Genomic DNA, 23674 nt, shown 5'->3' on the forward strand with positions numbered 1-23674 from the left:
AGCGACTTCCTGGGCGCTGACAGCCAACTCGGTCTCTTCCTTTCTGCGGTGAAGGGGTTAATGTTTTGTCATGTCAGTGATCATTACTGGTGATCATAAAACGGTTAATCCTGACACCGGTCTACTCACCTTTCTTAAACCCGTGTGGCGGTACGGGCAGCGCCCGGGAAGTGTGAGGGAAGGAGGAAGAGAAGTACAGTTACTTGCACATCCAGCATGAGGTCATAAGTCCTGGCTGGGTTCCAGCAGCATCCTATACAAACAACTAGGGCATGATCCTGCCCCCCCCAACACACAAACAAACAAACATCATGCTTAGCATGGGACTGTAATGATATCCCAGCCTTTTGGCACAGAGTGTGTATAATATATACATATATATACACAGTGTGAATACATAGAATGCCATGATCCGATCAGTATCCCACCCTGTATGTGTTTGTGTCTCCTTTAAACAAAAATGAATAAATAATCTTTATGAGCAGAGCCGCATAACCTTTTGTACAGTGCTGCAGACTATGGTGGAGCTATATACGTCCGTCAATAAATTGTATCCCTTTCAACAAGTGTCTCAGGTTTTGTTTACCGCTTTGTTGAGGTCTCATGTAGATATGTCCCAATCCAGACACTCACTCACCCCAGCTGACCTTAGCCGGTGGATAAACACAAGGCTTTGCTGTTTTCTTCTGGGACGTAGAATTATGAGATAACGAAATAGTATAATTTCTAGAGCATCTTGTCAGTTGCTCGTTCCACGTATATATATATGTGTAATATACACTGAGTACAGCAAGAAGCCAATTAGTTTATGCAAGTGTGCTTCACTATCAAGATGGACTGATCAACACAGCCCTGACCTCAACCCCATTGAACACTTTTGGGATGAACTGGAATGGAGATTCATCGGTGCCTGACCTCACAAATGCTCTACTGGATGAGTGAGCAAAAATTCCCACAAAACACTTGCGGAAAGCCTTCCCAGAGGAGCGGAAGCTGTTACAGCTGCAAAGGGGGCACCACCTACACATTAATGTCTATGTATTTAGAATGCAATGTCATAAAAGTCCCTGTTGGTATAATGGTCAGGTGTCCCAATACTTTCGTATATATGGTGTAGGTTAACTGACAGTTTTTAAAGGGCACACAGAATGGTTGCAGGACTTTGGAGCAGAGCCAGATGTAGCAACTGTTAGTCCCAGGGGCGGGGGCAACCCTCCCCCAGGCCCACTAAATCTAAACAAAACTGCAATACACAAGGGTGTGGGGGCATTAGGGTGACCACATCAGTCATGTTTTCCATATACATATACACATATAGCTTTTACATATTGCTGACCAGCCCAGATAAAATGCTGCCCTGCAATATGGGGGATGTATAGACTCGTGGAAGAAACCAACTAGTCAGATATACACCCTCCATACTGCAGGGCAGCATTTTATCTGGGCTGGAGGCATCAATACACAAGGGGGCAGCTGGGGCCATTACATAAATCAATACTAAAGGGAGAGGCAGACCGGGGGCATAAATACATATAGTGCTGGCTGGGGGGGAAACACAAAAGGGGGAGGGGTCAATGACAAAGAAGTGTGTAAATTACTTTTTTATTGTTGTAGCTTAGCCTGTCCGGGTGTCAGAGCCTGTCCTGGTGTGTGTGTTTGGCTGTCGGTGTGGCAGAGCCTGTCCTGGTGTGTGTGTTTGGGTGTCGGTGTGGCAGAGCCTTTCCTGTTGTGTGTTTGGGTGTCAGTGTGGCAGAACCTGTCCTGGTGTGTGTGTGTTTGGGTGTAGGTGTGGCAGATCCTGTCCTGGTGTGTATTTGGTCATTTGTTTCCTGGCACTCTACTTACTTACTGAATAAATAGAACTATTTAATTTTTACTTATCCAGAGATAAAAGGCCCTCCTGAATTTGTAGTCACTTCCGAGGACAAAACTTTCTAGGCCCAGAAAGAGGAAAAGTAAAGGTTTTGTGTTATTTACTCTATTTCAATCTCCATATGTTTTTAAAAAGGATTAGGGGCACTAAATTGTGACTTCAGGCGTCCTGTGTATGATATTTTTTTTTCTATTGTACTGATGTACTCCCAATCCCATCATATTACATCAACATGCGTTAGAAAACCAGGAAAGGATGGGCATGGATGGTGGGATGATTTGGTGGCACAATGGGGCACTTGACTAGACTCGCCCTGCAGGCCTTAGGCTGCCAGCCCTCCCCTGGTTAGTCCTTATATCTGCTATGCTCAGGCATCACTTAAAGGAGCAGTTTTGGCCTAATTTTGATGTTAAACACATATTGGAGTCCATTAGTAGTAGAATTAGTAGAATTGTATGTCGTAGTTGTATGTAGAATTGGGAATGTATATGAGAGGAAAGGGGCAGAGTAGCATGCATGGGCTTCATCTGGTACCAGTCATTTATATTAGAAAAAGCCTGTAAAACACTGCACAATGTTGATCATATTACTAATAATAAATACAATATTTAATGGTAATTAGTAGTCCATTCCCTGTGCAATTTGATACATTTGGGTATACTCATTATAAAGCAGCAATAATAACTTAAATAAGTTAACTGAGATATGACAGAATCGCCAGGCAACAAGGATACATTTTATTGATTTCTATTTTAATCAAAAATATAATTTTATATGTACAGGTTTAATCCTAATAAGGGAAATGTATATAACCATGTTATCTCAAGAGAAAAAGGAGTCTTTAGTTGAAGTTGATAGCTTTCATTGAGCCTATATGGAAAAAGATGTACAGTCATAAGTTTTTAGAAGAATAAGCCTTGAAAGCCTATGCGATTTTACATCTTAATTATAAAATTACATTTGCATTTATCCAGTTTGGCCCAATATGTCGAGACATCTGGTACATTCAGGAAGAGTATCACGATTAGGAGAAACAAGGTCTCGTTCACCATCTCACGTTCTTTGAAGTCCAGTATTTTGTAGGAAATACCAAATATCCAGCTGGTTTCTATAATTCTATATAACTTTCCTGAGAATTTAAGGTTACAATTACAAATATTTGTGTACAATAGATCCCCTTTATTCTTCTTAACTCAATGGTTCCAGTTTTAACATGGCATTTTCTTTTTTAAAATGTCTTTCCATTAAATCTTTACGACGATCCTGTTGCAGCCAGTAAAGCATTTCTACTTTGTCTCGTTGCATTTTTTCAGCATATGGTCGGCCCTTAAAAAAAATGATAAAAAGGTATCGGTTATTGAGCTTTTGATGTTCGGCTAAGAATACAGAAATAGCTAATGTGGACTTACTTCAAATGTGACAGTGTCATTAAATTTCTTCTTTATAACTTGTAACACTTTTGGTATTTCCTGCTCAATCTTTGTTAACTGTGTGTGAAACTTTCTTCTTATTGTAGACTCGTTTATTCTTGCAATTGATGTCCCATCATGACCTAGAACATATCAAAGTTCAAGAAAAAGCAAAATGTTGTTACTTGGTCTAGTGTGAGACAAGGTCAACCTTACTCCTGCTCTAAATTTCAGGCAATAACCAATGTGGGGACAAACTTGTGGATAATGGGGATCTGAGATAACCCCCAAACTGTAGAGCTTCCCTTTCAGAAACTTTGATAAGGAAAATGTTTTTTTTCTCAATTACATTGCTTATAGTGTTGATATAGATTTAAGTGCCAACATACTAATATTTGGCAACCCCCAACGTATGCCTTGGTGCTCAGTAATATAAACGTCACCACTCTCTGATAAATGTCACCACTCACAGCTCAGCCCTAGGCATCAAAACTTCAAAATTTGCCCTAAAATAACTATCATGTTTACAATAGACAAACAGCCCTCTGTTTGAAGTAGAGTAAATGTTGGTGGAATGATTTCATCCAATTCAAATGGTAGCAAATGGTAATGGTACCTAAGGGCACAGCTGAACAAATAATACACATATCTAGGTGCTGTCAGTGACATATTCTGTAATAGGCTGCTTGGTCTAGGGTGGCAGAACCTGGGGGCAGCAAGGATCAGAGAGATTCTTTGCAACCAGCCCTGTTGTACTTTATAAGTCTGTGCTGTAGCATAGGTTCCACATTATTTAAAGCTTCGATATGATGATCTGCACAAGAAGACGTCAGTGGAGAAGGAGGTCCTCCTTGGTAGTTTTGGGAGGTGGCCACAGGTCAGTCCTAGAGCAGCAACTCTCATAAATGTGCCACTGAATGCTCTGTTCATAATGCCATACGTTTAGCAATTTTATTGGAACCTAGCATTATCCATGTAATTTAATTAACATGCTGTGGTCGAGAGACTCACAGCACAGCTCACTGAATAAATCCCTCGGCTGACAACAGTCTGGTTGTCAGATCATTCTACTTCTAGCAGGCTTACCTCTTTGAAAGAATCTGTTTGGATCAGAAGCTGTTCTCTCAAACATCTCAAGTTTTGCTAAAATTTGTTCTCTCTTTTGGATATGTTTTACTGCTTGTTCCCACATTTCAATTGCCTAAAATAACAATAACACAGAGCAGTTTTAATTCATTTTGCAACTTAAAGATATTTCTTTTTATAAATGCACGATAATAAAATAACAGACAAAGCACAAAACTATCATGGGGGTTTCTATCTTAAAATAAAATGTGGAACTTATTTAATATACGTTCCAGACGAGTGCAGTCCAGAAGAGTTCCAAAAAGCACAAGGGAGGCTAATTCTACTCCATTTAAAGTGCATAGCTTACAATTTTGTTTATAAATATTTTTTGAGCGTGGGGGGGATCATGATAGTCATACCTGGTAACTTCTTACGACAAATCTGAGCCTTTAGTTATTTTCTTCTAACATTTAGCCCCCTTCAAACAAACTTCCCTCCTGTGCTTTGTTAAATCCCTTTAAGTATTTGTATGTTTCTATCATATCTCTTTTGCCTACTCCAAGCTACATATTCAGATACTGTAATATTTCTTGATAATTGTAGATCTGCAAACCATTTCAGAAGCCATTCTCTGAACTCTCTTTAATATCCTTCTACGGATGGAGTATTCAGAACTGTACATAATACTCTAGATGCGGCAGCTGGCAGGACAGGCTTACTGACAGTGGCGTAACTACAGGGGTGCGACCCCTGCGACACCTTGTTCCTGTCTCCTCATACCAGTTCAAAATTGCTTAGAAAGGGCCCTTCTGACCTGGAGCGCACAAGCACACAACGGAACTATTTTGAAATGGCGCGAGGAGTGAGCGAGCAGTCAGACAGCAAGCTGCAGGAGTGGTGAGGTAAGCGGGGGCAGGGGGTAAGTATATATGTTTGTATATATACATATTTATATATGCGAGTATGGATGTGTAATTGTGCGTGGCCATGGATGTGTAATTGTGTGTGTGTGAGCATGGATATTATTATTATATTTTATTTATATAGTGCCAACAATTTACACAGCACTTAATACAATACATGTAATTCTGTGTGTGTGAGCATAGATCTGTAAGTGTGTGAGCATGAATGTATGTGTGTGAGCATGGATGTGTAATTTTGTGTGTGAGCATGGATATTATTATCTTTTATTTATATAGCGCCAACAATTTACGCTGCACTTAATACAATACATGATATTCTGTGTGTGAGCATGGATCTGTAAGTGTGTGTGAGCATGAATGTATGTGTGTGAGCATGGATGTGTAATTTTGTGTGTGAACATAGATGTATATGTGTTTGTGTGTTAGAATGAATGTGTACGTGTGTGTTAGTGAGTATGAGTGTGTGTAATTTGTGTGTCTGCCAGAGTGTATGTGGGAAGGGGGCAAGGGGCAAATAAGGCACAGACAAGTTAGGGGCAATGATGGCACAGGCCAGCTGTTGAAGTCGGGGGTCCCACAATTTTTGCACTAGGGCCCTGTGGTTTCAAGTTACGCCCCTGCTTATCTTTTACCATATACTCATCCCCACAGCACAGATGTCTTATGTGCTTCAGTTATACCTCAGGCAGAAGATCTTGGTACTCAGTGGAACTGTATTTAATTGCCATGTCCAGTCTCATTCCTTCTGGAACATGAAGTGTATTCCACACAGCATTTATTCTTTTCTGCAGCAGCTCCTGACTCACGCTTGTTCTCTTCTATATAGAAAAAAAAACACACAACATAGATATGCAGGAAAAATGTAAATCTAAAGGTTAAAGGTCTAATACATGCTTTTATGTAGACTGTACAGTATTAGATTTCTTATATTATGCAGGGGTAACAGGAACAATCACATTTTAATTGCAGACAGGTGTATTCACGTATCTGCAAGTGTGTCAAACACGACTGTGTTATATAACTTTGCTTACATTTAAAATAAGATGATTATATATACCGTATTGGCTCGAATATAGGCCGCACTTTTTTCCCCCACTTTAAGTTTTTAAAGTGGGGGTGCGGCCTATATTCGAGCTCTAGCGCCCGACGCCCGGGACATGCAGTCCCGGGCGCCGGGCAGGCAGCGGGGTTAAGATACAGATCCCCCGCAGCGGTGCAGGGGACCTGCATCCTTCTCCCCGATACGCTCAGACAGCCTCCCCTGCCAGCACTTCCCACGGGGGGGGGTGCCGGCACGGGAGGTTATCTAAGCGTTTTACCTCTGCCCACACCCGACTTTTTTTCTTTAAAAAAGCACCAAACTTTTAGGGTGCGGCCTATATACGGGGGCGGCCTATATCCGAGCCAATACGGTATATATATATATATATCTATATTCCATTTGCAGCCATAAAGGTAAGATGCCTTTTTTATAACTACCATTTACAACAGAGTGAGCAAAATTTTGCTTCCTTTTGCCGTATGTCAGTTTACATATCTAGCAAAGTTTTGAAGTACCTGAAATTCCAATGTCTCTTGGATATCATGTTCAGTATCTGAAAAAGGTGGAGTAGCCGGGTTAGCCACGTAGAAGTACATACCAAAAGCGTTATATAGAACCCACAGGCAAATCAATCAGTAATATATTAACAAGTACAGAACTGTATGAACCGTTTATGAATACATGAACTACATGAGTGTTTTTTGTTTGTGGCATGGTTATAATCAGAATGTAAATGAGTAGTAATGAAATCAGTTAAATTCATATATATACATATTGACAAGACAGAAAGTATCTTGACCCATCATATATTTAACTGAATTATAACTATCTTTTGCAGCTGAAATGATAAATATTTTTTCTCGGAAAAAAACAATAATAACTATGCTATAAATTTCATCTAATTGACCTTATTACCAGTGATTTAATCACTATGAGCAGCGGGACGGAGCAAACACTGTTTTTTTTCCACAAATGTTTAACTTAAACATTATATAACCTTGTCCAAATGCCTGTTTCAATATGATAACTTAAAGTGGAATCAACCAAAAATAAAGTGTTCCTACACTTTCAAAATAACTTTGACATCTTTTAAAGAAACCAACATTATTTTTCATCTAGACACATCATTTATCGTGAGAAACCAAGTTGTTCTTTGAAAGTTCAAGGCTGCTTTCTTCGTCAGACTAACATTGTTTGTTGATACTGCGTGTTGGTGACACTTGCTGCTCCAGTAGTAAGACCAGATACAGCATGTAACGTGGGCAAAGATGCATTAGAAAAGACGCCAGACGCATGCACCCACATTCAAGGACTTCAGGAACGGACTAGGAAGTTAACGTGGCCAGACAGACACCACAGACGCGTCAAAGTGTGGCACATAACCTGATGCCACAGGTGGCCAGATGTAGAAGACCCAGAAACAGGATTTAAAGCCACGACAGATACAGACAGTTTCTGCCTCTTTCTAATCCTGGAAAATGTATTTTAGATCATAGGCATACTAGAACATCTCGTTCTTTTTTTGTAGAGACATGACAGAAAAAGAAAGTACCATTCCTAATCGTATCCAAACATTTGATATCTCTCAAAGCTCAAGCTATATTATATTTTTTGGATTTTATCAGGCACACGTATGTTTTGGATTACTTTGCCATCCATCTAGCTAGGGAGCACTGTAGCCTACAGAAACCTTGAGAGAATACATATATTGTCTAGAACTAAGATAACTGATTACCTGGTAAGTCAGGATCTATTCCGAGACCCCCAAGCATGACACTGTTAATATTCCACATGCCAGGTGTGTAATTTTGCTTTTCCGCTCTAAGCTCAGCAATCTTTTTGTCTCTTTCCCTGTTAAAGAAAAAAAAACTCCAAAAACTGATGATTTGCACACAATTATTTTACAGTGAAAAAATAAATATAGTCCCCTGCTGAACTGGGCTAATTTATCCAAGGAAGGAAATGCAGAACAGAAAGCAAAAAGGGCTACAATCTAAAAGTGCTCCTTAGTGCCATGGGGGGGGGGTAATTAGCAATTTACAGAATGTACAAATGTTCTTTACAGTTTCAATCCTGTGGATATATATAAGCACATACACACATGATCCAGTTTCTACTCTTAAAATGTTCCTATTTGATTAGTCAAGAAAGACTGGTATAAATAATATTGCTCTGAGTGGATAACTCAAGCAGCTTTTAAAGTCATCCATCAAAACCCGGAGAAGCCAACAATGACCCGAAAGAAAATCTGGATAAAGTGGGCTGAATGTACTGTTATCACAAACAGAAGGAAAAAAAAAAGATATATAGGAAAGGAAGCCATCATTAATAACGTATCGAATCACTTATTATGCTGAACATAAACTTTTATTTTATACTATTTATCTAAAGTGTCTCTGTGCTGTTGCCCCAAGTATCTGCAGCTATTGTTACGATAGGAAGAATAACCAGCCGGCATTTTATGAGCAATCAGTTTACTGTTGGCTAGCCATTGACTAATTGCTTGCAACATATTAGCTGAATCAGTCGAGTGCAGCGTGCTGATATGCCCAAAGCGGTGGCCATCATGAACCTAGACATGCTAGTCACTGAGATGTATGTCACAGAAAAAACACATTTATCAAAATAATCCAAACTACAAAAATGAGAGGGGCTGGTATAACAGCAGGGGGGATGTAAAAGTACAGAAAATGAAAAATAATGTGTGATTTGTTTTCTTTGTAATCTGTTTATGAATGTTACTGTTTAATAAATTTTAATAAAATAGTTAAAATGATTTTTTATTAGCATTTTCATACTAAAACCCTATACTCATATTTCTGTACACATAGGGCATTCCTAGCATTTTGTTCGGTGTGATAAACCAGACCTACTGAATTATAAAAAGCAAATAGATTAATTTACACAAACCTCAGAGAACGAATAAAATAATTTTTCGGGGTAGGGATTGATGTCAAATACAGACCTTTTCCTCTCTTCTTTCTTTTTCCTCAGAGCAGTGTTCATTGCCTCTTCGTCCTCGGAATCACTATTGTATAAGTGGTATATCACCTTCAGGAAGTCGAGGTCCTAGAAAGAGTCAGGTGGTATGACTTGACTGAACATGTCACCTCAAATACAATATTCTATAGAATAAAGATATTGGGTTGTCCAAATAGCTGTCGTTCATGCAACGTGGATACAATTCCACATTTTTATCTGTTATGTATGTTAGTAATTTCACTAAGCAGTTCCAAAGATAATCAAAATTGTAATTTATCTACAGGGGCTGTGATTCCAAAGAACTTCCAAGTGGTGCTTGCAAAAAAAAAGTCATTCTAATGTAATCAGAAAGATGATTCCACTCCATCCAAGATAATAGAATGAATAATGCTATTGAGTAGAAGAGTACATTTAGGTACACAAAACTAAAAATATCTTTAGCTTAGCTCCAGAGCATACCCTGGCCCTGAAGCGAATATAAAAATATATCTGCAAGTCTGACATGGAAAATGATGATGACATTAAATGAGTCCGGCGGACTATACATAGCCAAAAAAATCTCCTGCATCCATCCATTTGTCTCCAGGGAAGTTTGTTTAAATGAGAGCACTCTGTACTGTGCACTTTTGGTAAAATAAGGAGAGATGGTATAACTGAGAGCTTTGTGAACATTTCAAATATTAACCCTTTAACAGCTCAGCACAAATATTCAGTTGCAGTGGTTTGCTACATATCTGGGAAATCTCCGGGTGAAGCGCTGTTTCTCTAGGTCATTTCCCTGTTTATATGGACAGGGATCGATGTGTTCTCGATGTTCAGAGGATCCACATACTTTTGCACCTTTTGCAGGTCATTCAACAATCTTTAAAATACCTAGCTCGTTAAATAAATAAATAAGTAGGTATACAGGTTTGGACTACAAAATGAACCTTGTTACAAATGTATCTAAAGCAAACTGTAGAGACAGATAGCACTACTGTCTTAAAACTATTGCTACAGCCACAACGTCATACCTGCGTGGATAGGTAATTCATGTAGTCCTCTGAATTTGCTATGGATTTCCAGTGAAGCCAAGACTTGCAGATCCTGGAAGCTTCCTTATCAAAAGGCACTGGTTGTTCTCTACAACATTTGGAATAAAAAAGAGACCTAGTATAAATATTCAGTATAATTGTTTGACCTTTGCTTTCATCTGCTTTTATTTGTGCAGTACATTTTTAATATATGTGACATATACATGTAAAAAAGAAACACATTTTAAGAAATCATGTGATCATTTTTCAGCTGTAAACATATACAATCATAGTATAAAACAAAGATTACCAGGGCAAGATCAAGCTCATATTCTTCTTTAGATTAAACTGAACGGATAACTAGCGATACCAAAAAATATCAATGTTAGCAAAGCTGTAATTACGGTCTGCTAATTAAAGGTACATATAATTTCCCATACCACAATAAAAACAGCTATTGCTTAAAATGGTAAATAAAGAATAAAACAAGCATGTGAAAAGGCATATTCATATATAACGAATAAGTGTTTTCTTTGTTTAATAATAGGATGTGGATGTAAAGTATTCAGTACATAATAACTAAAACATTGCCCTGGGTTAGATTAATTCCACACTGATTACATCCATGTTACCTGCTGTCAAGCTCGTCACTTAATGCCAGTGAATCCAACTCCTTGTTGATAACACGCTGATTTTTTTTCCTGGTCAGTGTTGATGACGAAATACATTTAGAAAAATCAACTTTAGTAGCATAAGGTTCAATGACCGCATCCTAAAAAAAAATCAGAACGGGTTCATTTCAATTTAAGTGAAAAGCTATATGGTTTACATGTAATGTGGTTATAAGATCTTAAAGTTTCAGATATAAATTATATATATATATATATGAATTAATTCACAAGGACAATTACACTGTATAAAAAAATCTCATTCATTCATGAGGATTAGCTCGCAATGAATAATTTGATTAGGACATTATAGTGTTGGGAATAATATATATGCCTCCTACCTGGTCAAACTTAAGGTGATCACTTGGAATATTCCTCGTAAGCTCTTTATAAACCTCTTGGAGCTCCTGTCCGATGTACAGATTTGTATCCATTCTGAACACTGAAGCAGCTTCAACCTTAAAAGGAAACACATAGAAATTTGCCAACATAATTTGGCTATTTGCCTAATTGGCCTGCCTCTTTAATGACTTTGATTAAGTCCAATGGTCTAGTGTAAACTCTGCTTTGAGATGATACCTTTACCTCTTTCGCAAAACTTATATCCTAAGATTTAAGAACTTTAACTCCCAACTTTGTTCCACTAACCCTTTAAGGGTGGCATTTTTTTAATTGTTTGTTTCTAACCATTAAGTTTACTTTATTTGCAGTGCCTTCACAAACAAGTACTTTGCATAGTGTTAAATAATACTGGTACTGAGGTGTCCTACATGTTTAGCTCATTTAAGAACTGTGTTCCCGGTGTGGTGGATAAGTACTGAGCTGAATTCTCCAGAGATGCAGGCAGTACATTATCCCCAGGCTATTCCACTCATGGGATTTTTTCTGTAAGTAGAACAAATCAATCAGGTTACCAATGTATTTCACTAGTTGGTTTGTACTTTTTATATAAAGTGTTAATCCAGAAAATGTAAAGTGCTTTAGTGGGTATTCTTTGGCATTAACATGCGAGTCACACCACTAACTGTTACGTAATTACAGCATATAAACAAAAACAGTCAACAACTTATATTGTAGCTTGCGTTTTGCATATTCAATGGTTTCTTCATCAACATTGCCATCTACAGGACTTTTCAGAAACTATAGGGGATTTTCTTGTTAAGGTTGCATGGTATTATTCATTGGACACTTATAAATTAAAGTCAATGAGACTACTGCCATTTAGTTGACCAGATAAGGAGTCTAAATAATAAAACAAATTGTAGTTGACAAATCTGCTTTCACCCAATCGACTTCACATACCAATTCAATATACATAATAAAAGTTATGGTGGGGTTGTGATACTGGCTTAATACGTGAGGCATATGGGAAATATATAACAGTGAATATGTAAAGAAAATATTGACATGATAAGTTATTTTCATAATTTGGAGGTGATTACTACTAGTTGAAAATGATTTGATAATTAGAAGGATACTTTTTTACAGTAGCCATTACATGCAAAGATAACCCCCAGTCTGCAGTGTATATTTACTGTGAACATTAATGTGTTATATACGGCCCCACATCCACCTAAACTCCGGATTTTACCATCCCTTTCAATATTCAAGAACGACCTCAAAACATAGTTCTTCAGAGAAGCATATAGTCTTTGCAGCTAGAACTTATCTGCCACCAATACAACTCCTACATCCACCTATGGCAACTCTTCCCTTTCTCCATACCTTATGTTTCTCTACACCCCATTGCCTCTAGATTGTATCGGTTGTCTTAGTCTGTCAAATCTATTTTTGCCACACCTCGAGAATGTATGTATTGCAAGAAGCACTGTGTCATTTGTTGATGCTATAGAAATAAAAGATAATAATATCAGGCTCATCATATCTGCTGGTTACCTCATTTGAGAAGTCATTGTACACAGGGGGATAGATTGGCATTTCGGTGAAGTCTGTGTAAATCCTGTCGGAGGTCTGAACATCAGCTCTCCTCATTAACGGCTTCTTTGGGATTTTGACGTCCACAAAATCTGCCTGTGGGTGAAGATCTGCTTCTGTCTTTTGGGTTTGCACATGCTGCTCATTGGGATCTGGGTCCTGCAAATATAAACACTCACAGCTCAATACAACAGCCTCATTGGATATAAATATTGCTGGTTATGTATAAAATACACTGGTGCTAAGTTAGAAACTTGGTCTTCTCTGCTATAGAAAACAATGGAATGGTCCTTTGAAAAATAAGTTATGATGGCTATAAAAAGCTACTTGACCCATCCAGTCTACCATTATAGAAAAGACTGTTCATGCTTTACCTTTGTTGAAATTTAATAAAACATAAAACAAACAAGCAAACAAAAGAATACATTTAAAGTAATTATAAATATGTTGATGCTCAGCAGGTGAGCTTATGTACATTGGCCAAAATTAGACTTGTGCATTCGTTTTTAGGAGAACATGAAAACGAACACAAATACAGAATAAACTAATATGACGGATAAACGTACACAAAGAAAAATCTTTGTTTCTTCGTCTTCATAAATATCTCCTAGCTAATCTCCTTGGACTGGTCCCTTCCTCCCCATACAAGTCACTGCCTCTAGCCTATCTTAAGTCTTCGTAGCTGCCCTTCATTTGTTGATGCCAGAGGCCAGAGCCCCCTGCCGGCGACCAATAGAGTGGCTCTTACAGACCTTTGCAATTTAAATCCTGGCGTCAAAGCCATTGGTCTCCCCAGGCCAAGTTGCTCTGAGGTGTACCTTGCCCTGCTCTTTGCCAGGGGAATTGAAATCCCCATTCCTCCCAGCCCAAGTGGTTCAGAGAAGTTGTCTGAGTCTGAGAGGAGCCCCCTGCAGGCGACCAATAGAGTCGCTCTTACGGACCTTTAAAATCCTGGCGCCAAAGCTGCTGCTAAGTGTTACAGTGTTAACCCCGTATTAACCCCTGCTAGAAAACCAGAAAAAATAATGAATACCAAAAACATGGAATGGAAATGGGTTAATTATTTTGTAGAATACAAAGATTTTTTTTTCCACAAAGACGACCACAAAAACTTCTCCGGCACCCAAGTCTAGCCAAAATACATGACTTAAATCTCATTATACAATAATGCAGAATGTTTGCAGGCTTGGATTAAAGTGCAGCATATTTATCTTTAAATATGGATACATTTCATGTAAGTGCTTCCCATTAAGTTGGGATTTACCACAGACCCTATGCATTACATAGCTCTAAACTAGGAAAAATATGATAATATCATAGAAAGAAAAGAATAAAATCATACTAGACAGCTTTGCAATAACAAACATATGAATACCGGTTCATACCTGTAGTAAAGCTTCCATTGTGTGATGTCTGGACTTATCTGCTACCCCATGAGTTATGGCACTTATTAAAGGTGGAATCTCTTCTTCATAGCTATAGTCGGTTTCTTGGTATGATTTCTGCAAACTTGAATCTTTTACCAACCTTTAAAATATATGTTAAGATTGGTGTCGGATTCTTGGTTATGTTATACTAATAAACATGAATTAATGTAAAAAATAAAGTACAAATAACAGCAACTAAGATTAAAACAAATTTGACTAAAAAGGCGTTCACATGCATTTTGAAAGAATCTCGATATCTTTCCTTTAAACTTCAGTCAAATACTGTATCTAAAATATTTACAAATGATTGCATTTTTGCTAATTCAATGAACGCAGCATAAACGTGTTACTACAGATAATTACCTTCTGATCTCGCATCCTATTAACATATCTAGGAACCTCCTAGATAAGGCTACCCAGAGCTTTCCCCTCTTCTGGGGAGTGACTTTGAGAGGGCAGGCACTTGCCACACATGGGCAGGGCTGGCCCCCAGACAGCCTTAAGTGGACAGGGTGTGGGAAAGTTAGTGTGTGGCCAGTGGACATAGCCAAAAAAAATTGGGCTTCAGCCGGTGACTCTGGGGCAAACCCTGGGAGTTCCTATGTACAGTTAGTAACCGAGTGCAGTGATGATATAGAAAGTACAAGGGAAGGAGTCCAGAGCTTTAGGCTTTGAACCAAAAGCTAAGCACAGCCCAGCGTCTGCTATATTGGTATTACACTATTATTATACACTATTGTATTCAGATGTTCCCATAAGTAAGTAAAAACTACCATACCACACCATACCATACCTCTTTAGATCCTCTGATATAATATCTCCTTCACTTATATGTGTTTCCACTCTATGTTGTATCTCTGGACACTCGGAGGCATATATTTGGAAATTAATATGTAATTCATCAGCCAGGAGTTCACCAATTCGCAAATCAGGGCTTGATGCACTTTTCTGTTTTAAATGAAAGCCAATTAATAGATGTTTTTATTAGGTTACTACTGTGTTATACAAATCTAACAATAACTCTCTATTCTCATACAGCATTCAAAATATGAGTTAGCAAGAATTGGTAGTTGACCTAATGGCAAAAAAGACAAGTTTAGAATACTTTACTTGGAAGCTTTGTACACTAGAGTTCCTAGTAACCTCAGCAAACTAAGTTCCGTCTTGCAGGCAACTGTTCGCTAATGTAAGAGAGAACATCATGCCCCTTCACCACCAGGTCCACCACCTCAGCGTACGAGGCAATGCCCTGCTGATCTGCAATACTTATATATGACAACAGAAAATCACACGTAAAACAATCGCTACAAGTTTGAACAGTGCAGTGTAAATGTAGTCATTTAGAATGTTTACAATCGGCCGAGAATTACTTATTTCAATTCTTAGTTTGTGAATTGGAAAACAAACCTTCAAAACTATTTGTTTGTTACCAGCGCTTCTCTCCTCCGGTTTCTGGTCCTCTGTGGCACAACAAGTGGTAGTCACAGCTTCATCTGTAACTGAACAATATATATATAAATATAATATATATATTATACATATAATACATATAATATATATATTATATGTATTACTAAACAAAGTAAACAGAGCTCAGCTATACATTCTTATCATAACTGGGCATTTCTCTATAGAGAACTGTTAATTTGGTTACTTAATAAGAAACTGTCTTAGATTTCCTAGCAATTCTAATTTCATTTTGGAAAAAGGAACTATCATTTAGCTTTTTTGTCTCTGAAGAAGTATAATTGCTTGAAAGATTTTTCATTTAAAAGGGATTGTTTATATTTAACGTGAGCAATGATAATTGCATAAATCTATTGTTATTTTTGTTACATTTTTAAGATAAAATTGTAATTTATACAGACAGCAGAAGAGTGTTTCTATTTTTTATATGTGTTGTGCTGTTTAAAATTGATGTTTTACTGCATTTAAGCTTTTAAAAGAAGTAATTAAAACAAATATTTTAAATAATACTATATATTATCTGAATAGGGAAAATACTTATAGCCATATTAATGATCCAAGTGAAGTTGAAGTCTTTTGGGGCTATAATCTCTTCTTTACATCTAAAGATGAGTCGATAATGCTTTTGTGACCCCACATTTTTTTTTGACCAATAAAAGTTATCATCTTGGAATAAAGACCCAATATTTCATTAATTATTTATTATTCATAACAACCCTTGCTTGTTCGATTAATTGGTAAAAATGAAATAACTTTCTATTGTGAAATAAAAAGACCATAATACACTATTATCCCCATGCATTAAAAAGATTGAATTTCGATTCCCCGCAGAGAGAAAGACCACAGTGGACTGTGATATTGAGGCAAAAATAAACGAGTGGTACAAGTCTCCTGCAATGCTAATTGACCTTATTAAGTTTATTTTTCACACTTGTTTCCAACACCTACGTAAATGGAATGCGTCCGTGGCATTCAATTTGACATGGTATAATTTGTATTATTTTATGTTGTATCACTTATTCTTGTTACAGTGTTTTGGAATCTAATTTCAAGTAACAGGAATACATTTTTGTATACTCACAATGTATATTTTTTGTGATTTTGCTTTCAATTGCTTTTGTTGGCATCAGCATCTGTGCTTTATTTAAATCCAGTTGTTGTATGTTTCCAATCTAGAAATATTGTATAGTAGCAGTTTACTTAAACTTAAATTATTTTTTTTAGTACATACATAAGCTACATGTACACACACACATATATGTGTGTATATATATATATATATATATATATATATATATACACAGTATATATATACATATATATATATACAGTATATATATATATAAGAATCCGTTCCCTGTTCCAGAATAAAACCAGATCAGTTATTTAGAACAATAGCAAACTATGAACGAATGCTCTCTTTGATTACAATCTTCCCAGATTCAGACCTGTTCTGTTTAACAATCCCTTACCTTACATATCTACTGAGGGTTTTCTTCAGCCAAAACGTGCACGGTGTAAACCCTTAGAATGGAGTTAATTCCCTTATCCATGAGGTTACAGGTGAGTTAAAACATTTAAGCCAACTTACTTAACTATGCGTTATGAACAGCAAACCCTGGGAAGTTTCTCTTCAAGAAGGGCTGAGTTGCTTGTGTATAAGGCATGGCTAATATTCAATTCCGCAAGATGCAAGGCCTACTTATTCTTTCTCGCAGGAGAAACTCCACATGCACCCCCTTCATAACGCATAGTAAGGGTGGTAAGTTGAGATGCTTTAATTCACTGCAATACTCTGCTTTAATGAATAAACCTCCGAAAAAGGTACATATGTCCCATATTAACACTCTGGGTTATCACATACATCATATGGCAGTGTGATGTAATAACTAGGAGGGTCAGAGAATGTTAACTTATCTTATGACTGTATATAATATAGGTCAGTAGGTAACTTACAATTATTTGCCATGTCTGCCCAATATGTAAACTACATTGTGCTAAACATAAATCACAGCTAAAGACAAAAAACAGGATAGATCTTATTGCAATTAAACACTGAATCACCAACTACACTTACTGACTCGTACATAGTATTAACAATGTTAAATAGGTACTTAGGTGGTAACAAACATGCCTGTGGTTTCAGAAGGGTCCTGTACTCTAAAGCAACGGCTTAAATCAAAATAATACTGAACATTTTAATAGATTAGAAACATAACTTTAATGTCTGATCGATATTATATAGGGATATATATAGTGAATATATTTATTCATATGCATGCAGAGATGTAATTTGTATTGATACTGAAAAAAAGACAAACAAAGAAATGCATATTTACCTGTAGTAAGTCTATATCACGTTGACATTTAGGGATGGCAAGTTTGGGTCTACCAAGTTTTATAAAATATCCCATGGTAAAATGTGAACTTTGGCTCCCTGTAGAAGTGCTTTTCCTATATGCATGGCCAGGAATCTCGAAGGTCCTGTCCTCTAATATATCTTCACTTTCACTATGTGTCAGTTCTTTGCCTTTCATTCCTTTTATCTCCGCAATCAAGCAATGTCTGACTGAAAAGACATTGAAGCTGAAAGACAAAACAGTCCATTGCTACATAATAAAGACCACAGAGACGTTATAGCTTGTCCAGTTGCTGTTGGGTTGCAAGTTGTTGATGGGTTGCAAGTTAGAAAGCTAGTGTATGACGTTTTGCAGAACTACAGCCATCAACAGTTGTATTATCCTGAGTTAAGGTATGAAGGAAGCCTGAGAATATGGCCAGGTCAATTGTTCCTAAGATCAAAGGGGACTCTATGAGTCCAGCCCGTAGGTGAAGACACAGAGTAATGCAGGGCTCAGACTCCAATAAATCTAGAAGGCAATTTGAAGGTGCTGGTTTTTTCAGTGAGTTTGGTTTCCCCACATTGAGAAAAAATGAGAAAGATGCACAAGGAGAAAGAACCCATAAAACTTACAATCTTGAGCAATCAAGTAAGAGCTGTGCTTTGAAACGTGTTATATTGGCTTCTTCAGAGAAAACAGATTGTGCCTTATTCCGTTCTATTTTCTCCAAATAGAAGACTAAGAGCTGTTCTGAAACGATAAGAATGTGGCTGATCAAGCGACGGTGCAGCTGCTGTTTTTCAGACGGGTTTAACAGTGAGCTGGACAAAACTTGTGGGATGCTTTCACTGATAACTTTCACTTCACTAAGAATGATGTCCTCCTGTGGGTAGTCAAAAAGGCACAACATGTTACAATGCAGTGGATTTTAATTCCAAAAACAAAGAACTACACAAAAACGTTTTATTCCAGTTTACATTGTACAACGAAATTATAAAATGTGTCCATAAGACGAAGTCTGAGACACCTGGTTTCATTGCCTCCTTATAAATGCTCTGCTGTCACATGTTTCAACAACCCTTTGACGGAGAACTGCTTTTTAATAGTGTTTTATGCAGTGTGCGTTAAAGGGACAGAAGACAACAAGCACTGTGGGTTCTCTTCTGATGTCACAGGATAACTAAGTGAACCCAGTCAATCAGGAGACCCAAACTAAGAAGACTTTTCACTGTTGGCTGGGTTCAGCTGAGCCTTATATTCTTTTTAAACTTTTTTTCTAGGCCAGTGTTCGTGTTCACTGAAAAAGTCATGACATTACAATATAACAGAACTTAACAGAAAAGAGTGCTGGTACATACAAATATCTTCTGTACTGCAGTAGAACCAATATTCAATGCAGATCTTTTATCCAGCCTCTTCTTAACAAGCTCACATAGAGGAGTTGTTAACATTCCTGAAAAATCTTATATGAGTGATGAAAAAGAGCCAATGTTAGTTTCATCTGGAAAAACATAACAGGCATAGAATAAGTTACACTTTACACACGTTACTGCTTAACACCATAGGAAATCCTGTTGGGTGACCAAGAACCTGTTCTTCAACAGTTTATGGTAAGTAGGAAAGGATCCGATGAAAAGGAAGATTGTGTGATAGAACTGTAAGCCCTATCATAGCTTTTTTTTTCACTGCTAATCATTTTACTAAAAACCTCTTTCCATTGAACTGGTCAATTTTGACAAAGTGGGCTTGGGTATAAACCTTTGTGATTTGAGCCGGTCATCCAACTCCAAACAGAAGTTTCATAAAGTACTATTTATTATAAACACTTCTTTATAGTCATTGCCTGGGCAGTCACATTTACCTTATGAGGAAGAGATATTTGAGATTACGGATGCCCCGGTGCAATTAGTATACTATTTCACACAGACTACAATCAAAAAATTTGTATGGATCTAAGGATCAAAATTGGATTCCCTGCAATGCTAATGATGAATACGTTTTTAATCTTAATGATTTGGGAATTCAGAATCTGTACTTCAGTTTTCCTAGAGTGAGCTTTTCATGAACATAATCACAGCTTCTACAAACCCCAAAAAACTTGCAATAAGCCAATGGAACATTGATGAAAAAAGGTCAGAATCAATAAAGGGAAGCTCGACAAGAAGCCATGACCAGGGCAAGTTACTGAATGGTCGATGCTAGCTTACTTAAGTAGAAACCAAGTAGAACAGCCTGTTTGTAGGCATCATTCTAAATGTTAAACCATCACTTTAGTTTTACCTATGCATAACCCATGAATGTAACCTATGCATTTACCCTTATAAACGTCTTCCTTCGTGGCATGTATTTTTGGGGCAGGTGTTCTGGCATGATCTAGAAAAGGAAGGTTAAAAATGATGTTACATAATCTGCTGGCACTCTATATATGTAACACAGTCACACAACAAATATTTCCTGACTGGGAAGCGTAAAAAAATTAAACAGATAAAGACTGCCATATTTACAAATGAGAAATTAGGGAAATAACAGTTGGAGAGAAAAATAGCAAAAAACAATCTATTAAGAGAGGTAAAATGGACAATTTTACTCATATTTCTGTTTCTTCATTGTCTTGAAATACAAACCTTTCTTGTGATCTGCAGAATGAACTGTAGCGGGAAATAAAGTGAGAGGTTGGAGCATCTCATTGTACAGCTGGCTCAGCTTCTTGGTATCCATTCTGATATCTGGCATGAAATATCTATACTTTTTATTTGTCCACAGAGAACTAGTAATTTATATTGTTTTTATGATGTTCATATGAATATCAAGAATAAAAAGTGTACAGAAAAAATAACTTAATACAATTACTTTGGGCAATGAGGAGTAATAGGCTGTGGCACTAGGTGTACATTATATACAGATGAAGTGGATAACACTGATACTCTTGTTATAATGGCACCTGTCAGTGGATGGGATATATTGGGCAGCAAGTGAACATTTCACTAATTTCACAAAGTTGTGAAAAATGTGCAAGCGTACGGATCTGAGAGACTTTGACAAGGGCCAAATTGTGATGAGTCAGAACATCTCCAAATCTGCAGCTCTTGTGGCGTGTCCCTGGTCTGCAGTGGTCAGTACCTCTCAAAAGTGGTCCAAGAAAGGAAAACCGGTGAATTGATGACAGGGTTTCTGGTGGCCAAGGCTCATTGATGCATGCGGGAGGGGGAAGCTGGCCTGTAGCCCCAAATCCAACAGGTGAGCTACTGTAGCTCAAATTACTAAAAAAGTTCATGATGGTACTGATAAAAAGGTGTCAGAACACACAATGCATCGCAATTTGCTGCGTATGGTGTCCATGCTAACCCCTGTCCACTGCCGGGAGTGCCTACCATGGGCACGTGAGCATTAGAAGTGGACCATAAAGCAATGGAAGAAGGTGGCCTGATCTGATGAATCATGTTTTCTTTTACATCACGTGAATGGCCGGGTGCGTGTGCATCGCTTTTCTGGAGAACACATTGCACCAGGATGCACTAAGAGAATAAGACAATCCGGCGGGGGCAGTGTGATACTTTGGGCAATGTTCTGCTGGGAAACCTTGGGTCCTGCCATTCATGTGGATGTTACTTTGACATGTACCACCTACCCAAGCACTGCTGCACACCATGTACAACGTTTCATAGACACGGTATGATGGAATTGGCCTCTTTCAGCAGGAAAATGTGCCATGCCACAAAGCAAAAATGGTCCAGAAATGGTTTGAGGAACAACAAGATGTTGTTCAAGGTGTCCAAATTCCCCAGATTGCAATCTAATCAAGCATCTGTGGGATGTGCTGGAGAGACAAGTTTCCACCTTGCAACTAACAGGACCTAAAGGATCTGCTGCTAATATCTTGGTGCCAGATATCACAGCACACCTTCAGAGATCTAGTGGAGTCCATGCCTCGACAGGTCAGGGCTGTTTTGTGTAGGGGGACCTACACAATATTAGGTAGGTGGCCATAATGTTATGGCTGATTGGTGTATATATATTTATATATATTCCTGTGTATTAGTGCATTATTTTATTATAGTTAATTTACCAGATAATACTAGTATCACTATCGTGTACCAGTTTAAAAATTGTGCTACGAGATTCCTGAAAATGAGGTAAAGGAAATACATTCAGTTATATAGACTAGCATTATTACTGTTGTGTTTTCCTAGCAAAATGATTTTATTGCATGCAACAAGTCAACAAGTCACTCTACAGGTGCTGTGAAGCAACAACTACCATAATGCTCAGCTAGCTATAATGACCCCCACCATGCCCTTATTTTAGGGGGTTACCTATACCCAAAGCAAATATATTACATAAGGGTCTAGATAGTATTGGAGATAATAAAACGTAAAAAAAACAAGGATAAAATTGATCAGGTGTCATTTGACGTGGATTAACCTGTTACACTGCACAATAACTATTATAATACTCTGAAAACAGGACAGATAGCAGATAAGCTGGTAGCATTTTTGAATACTAATTAAAATAATAATAATAATAATAACCTTTATCTGGCAATAAACACTTCATATTGATTGATGGAACACAAACACTACAACAAAAATACAACTGCAGTTCCACTTGACATTCCACATGCAGGCAGTGAATTAATTAGATTAAAGCATAACTGATGGATAAACCAATAATATTGCTCAGTGGTAAATAAATCAGTAATACATTTGCTTTTCTATAATAACTTCGTTAGATGCATTGAAGCAATCGGAGCTGAAGCTGGATATTAACTATATCCGCGGATGGAGGGGGTGACAGATTGGGAGGAGAGGGGTTGACACACACCGGTGCTGTGGCTGTGATGTCCGACAAGGAAGATATAAAGTAATAGTTACGTTACCGGTAGCCGGTAGCCGGTGCGCCTGTTCGTCACCCGACTGTATCTACGGGCTGCGGCCCAGCCTCCCCAGCACACAGGCGAACTTCTGTCGCTAGGCAACGCCTAACAAATTGGGGAGGCTGGGCTCTCGGCGTAGAAGCATTAAAAGTTTCCAGACTTGGGGGGGGAAATGACTGAAGCTTATTGTGCACGAAAAAGTGAACATTTTATTAGAGCAACGGATGTGTTGTTTTCCTGTTTGTCGTGTAATTGAATCCTTGCTGACAAGAAACTTTCGTTTTGTTGTAAGAAATCAAGGGCTCACTACCGGAAAACGATTGGATAGTTGTACATGTCAGATTATTAATAGTTTTCAAACTCTTTTTTTTTTTTTAGTAAAGTTTCGTTTCCCTCTAAATCCGCAATAAGGAGTGATTGAAATTACACTACATACAATTACTGTATATATGATTTATATTTTATTATATATATAAAGTATAAATGTACTCCCTTGCTATTACAGAGCAGGGAGCAGCAATGTCATAAAGTGATCATACAGTCAGGGCCGGCCGTAGACTTAACGCCGCCTGGGGCGAAGTTTAAAATGCCCCCCGCCCCCTGAGTCTCCGGCACAGCTTCACCTACACCCTGAGATCTGATACCCATCTAC

The 23674-nt window shown here is 37.8% G+C and overlaps 1 protein-coding gene across 1 annotated transcript; it reads right to left on the reverse strand.

Annotated features, from left to right (window-relative positions):
- Nucleotides 1-2589: 2589 nt before the first annotated feature.
- CCDC87 (coiled-coil domain containing 87) lies at nt 2590-20943 on the reverse strand. The gene is made up of 19 exons (XM_053463656.1): nt 20735-20943; nt 19508-19611; nt 18782-19032; nt 18147-18393; nt 16889-16979; nt 15748-15839; nt 15134-15288; nt 14299-14440; nt 12875-13072; nt 11320-11436; nt 10943-11082; nt 10311-10419; nt 9281-9384; nt 8051-8166; nt 6831-6868; nt 5954-6091; nt 4369-4483; nt 3283-3425; nt 2590-3199 (listed from the first exon to the last, which is right to left on the reverse strand). The coding sequence occupies exons 1-19, from the start codon at nt 20880-20882 to the stop codon at nt 3062-3064; spliced, it is 2586 nt and encodes an 861-aa protein (XP_053319631.1). The 5' UTR covers nt 20883-20943; the 3' UTR covers nt 2590-3061.
- Between the last annotated feature and the right edge of the window lie 2731 nt (nt 20944-23674).

This window comes from Spea bombifrons, chromosome 4 (genome assembly GCF_027358695.1).
Source record: "Spea bombifrons isolate aSpeBom1 chromosome 4, aSpeBom1.2.pri, whole genome shotgun sequence".
Taxonomy (NCBI): Eukaryota; Metazoa; Chordata; class Amphibia; order Anura; family Pelobatidae; genus Spea; species Spea bombifrons.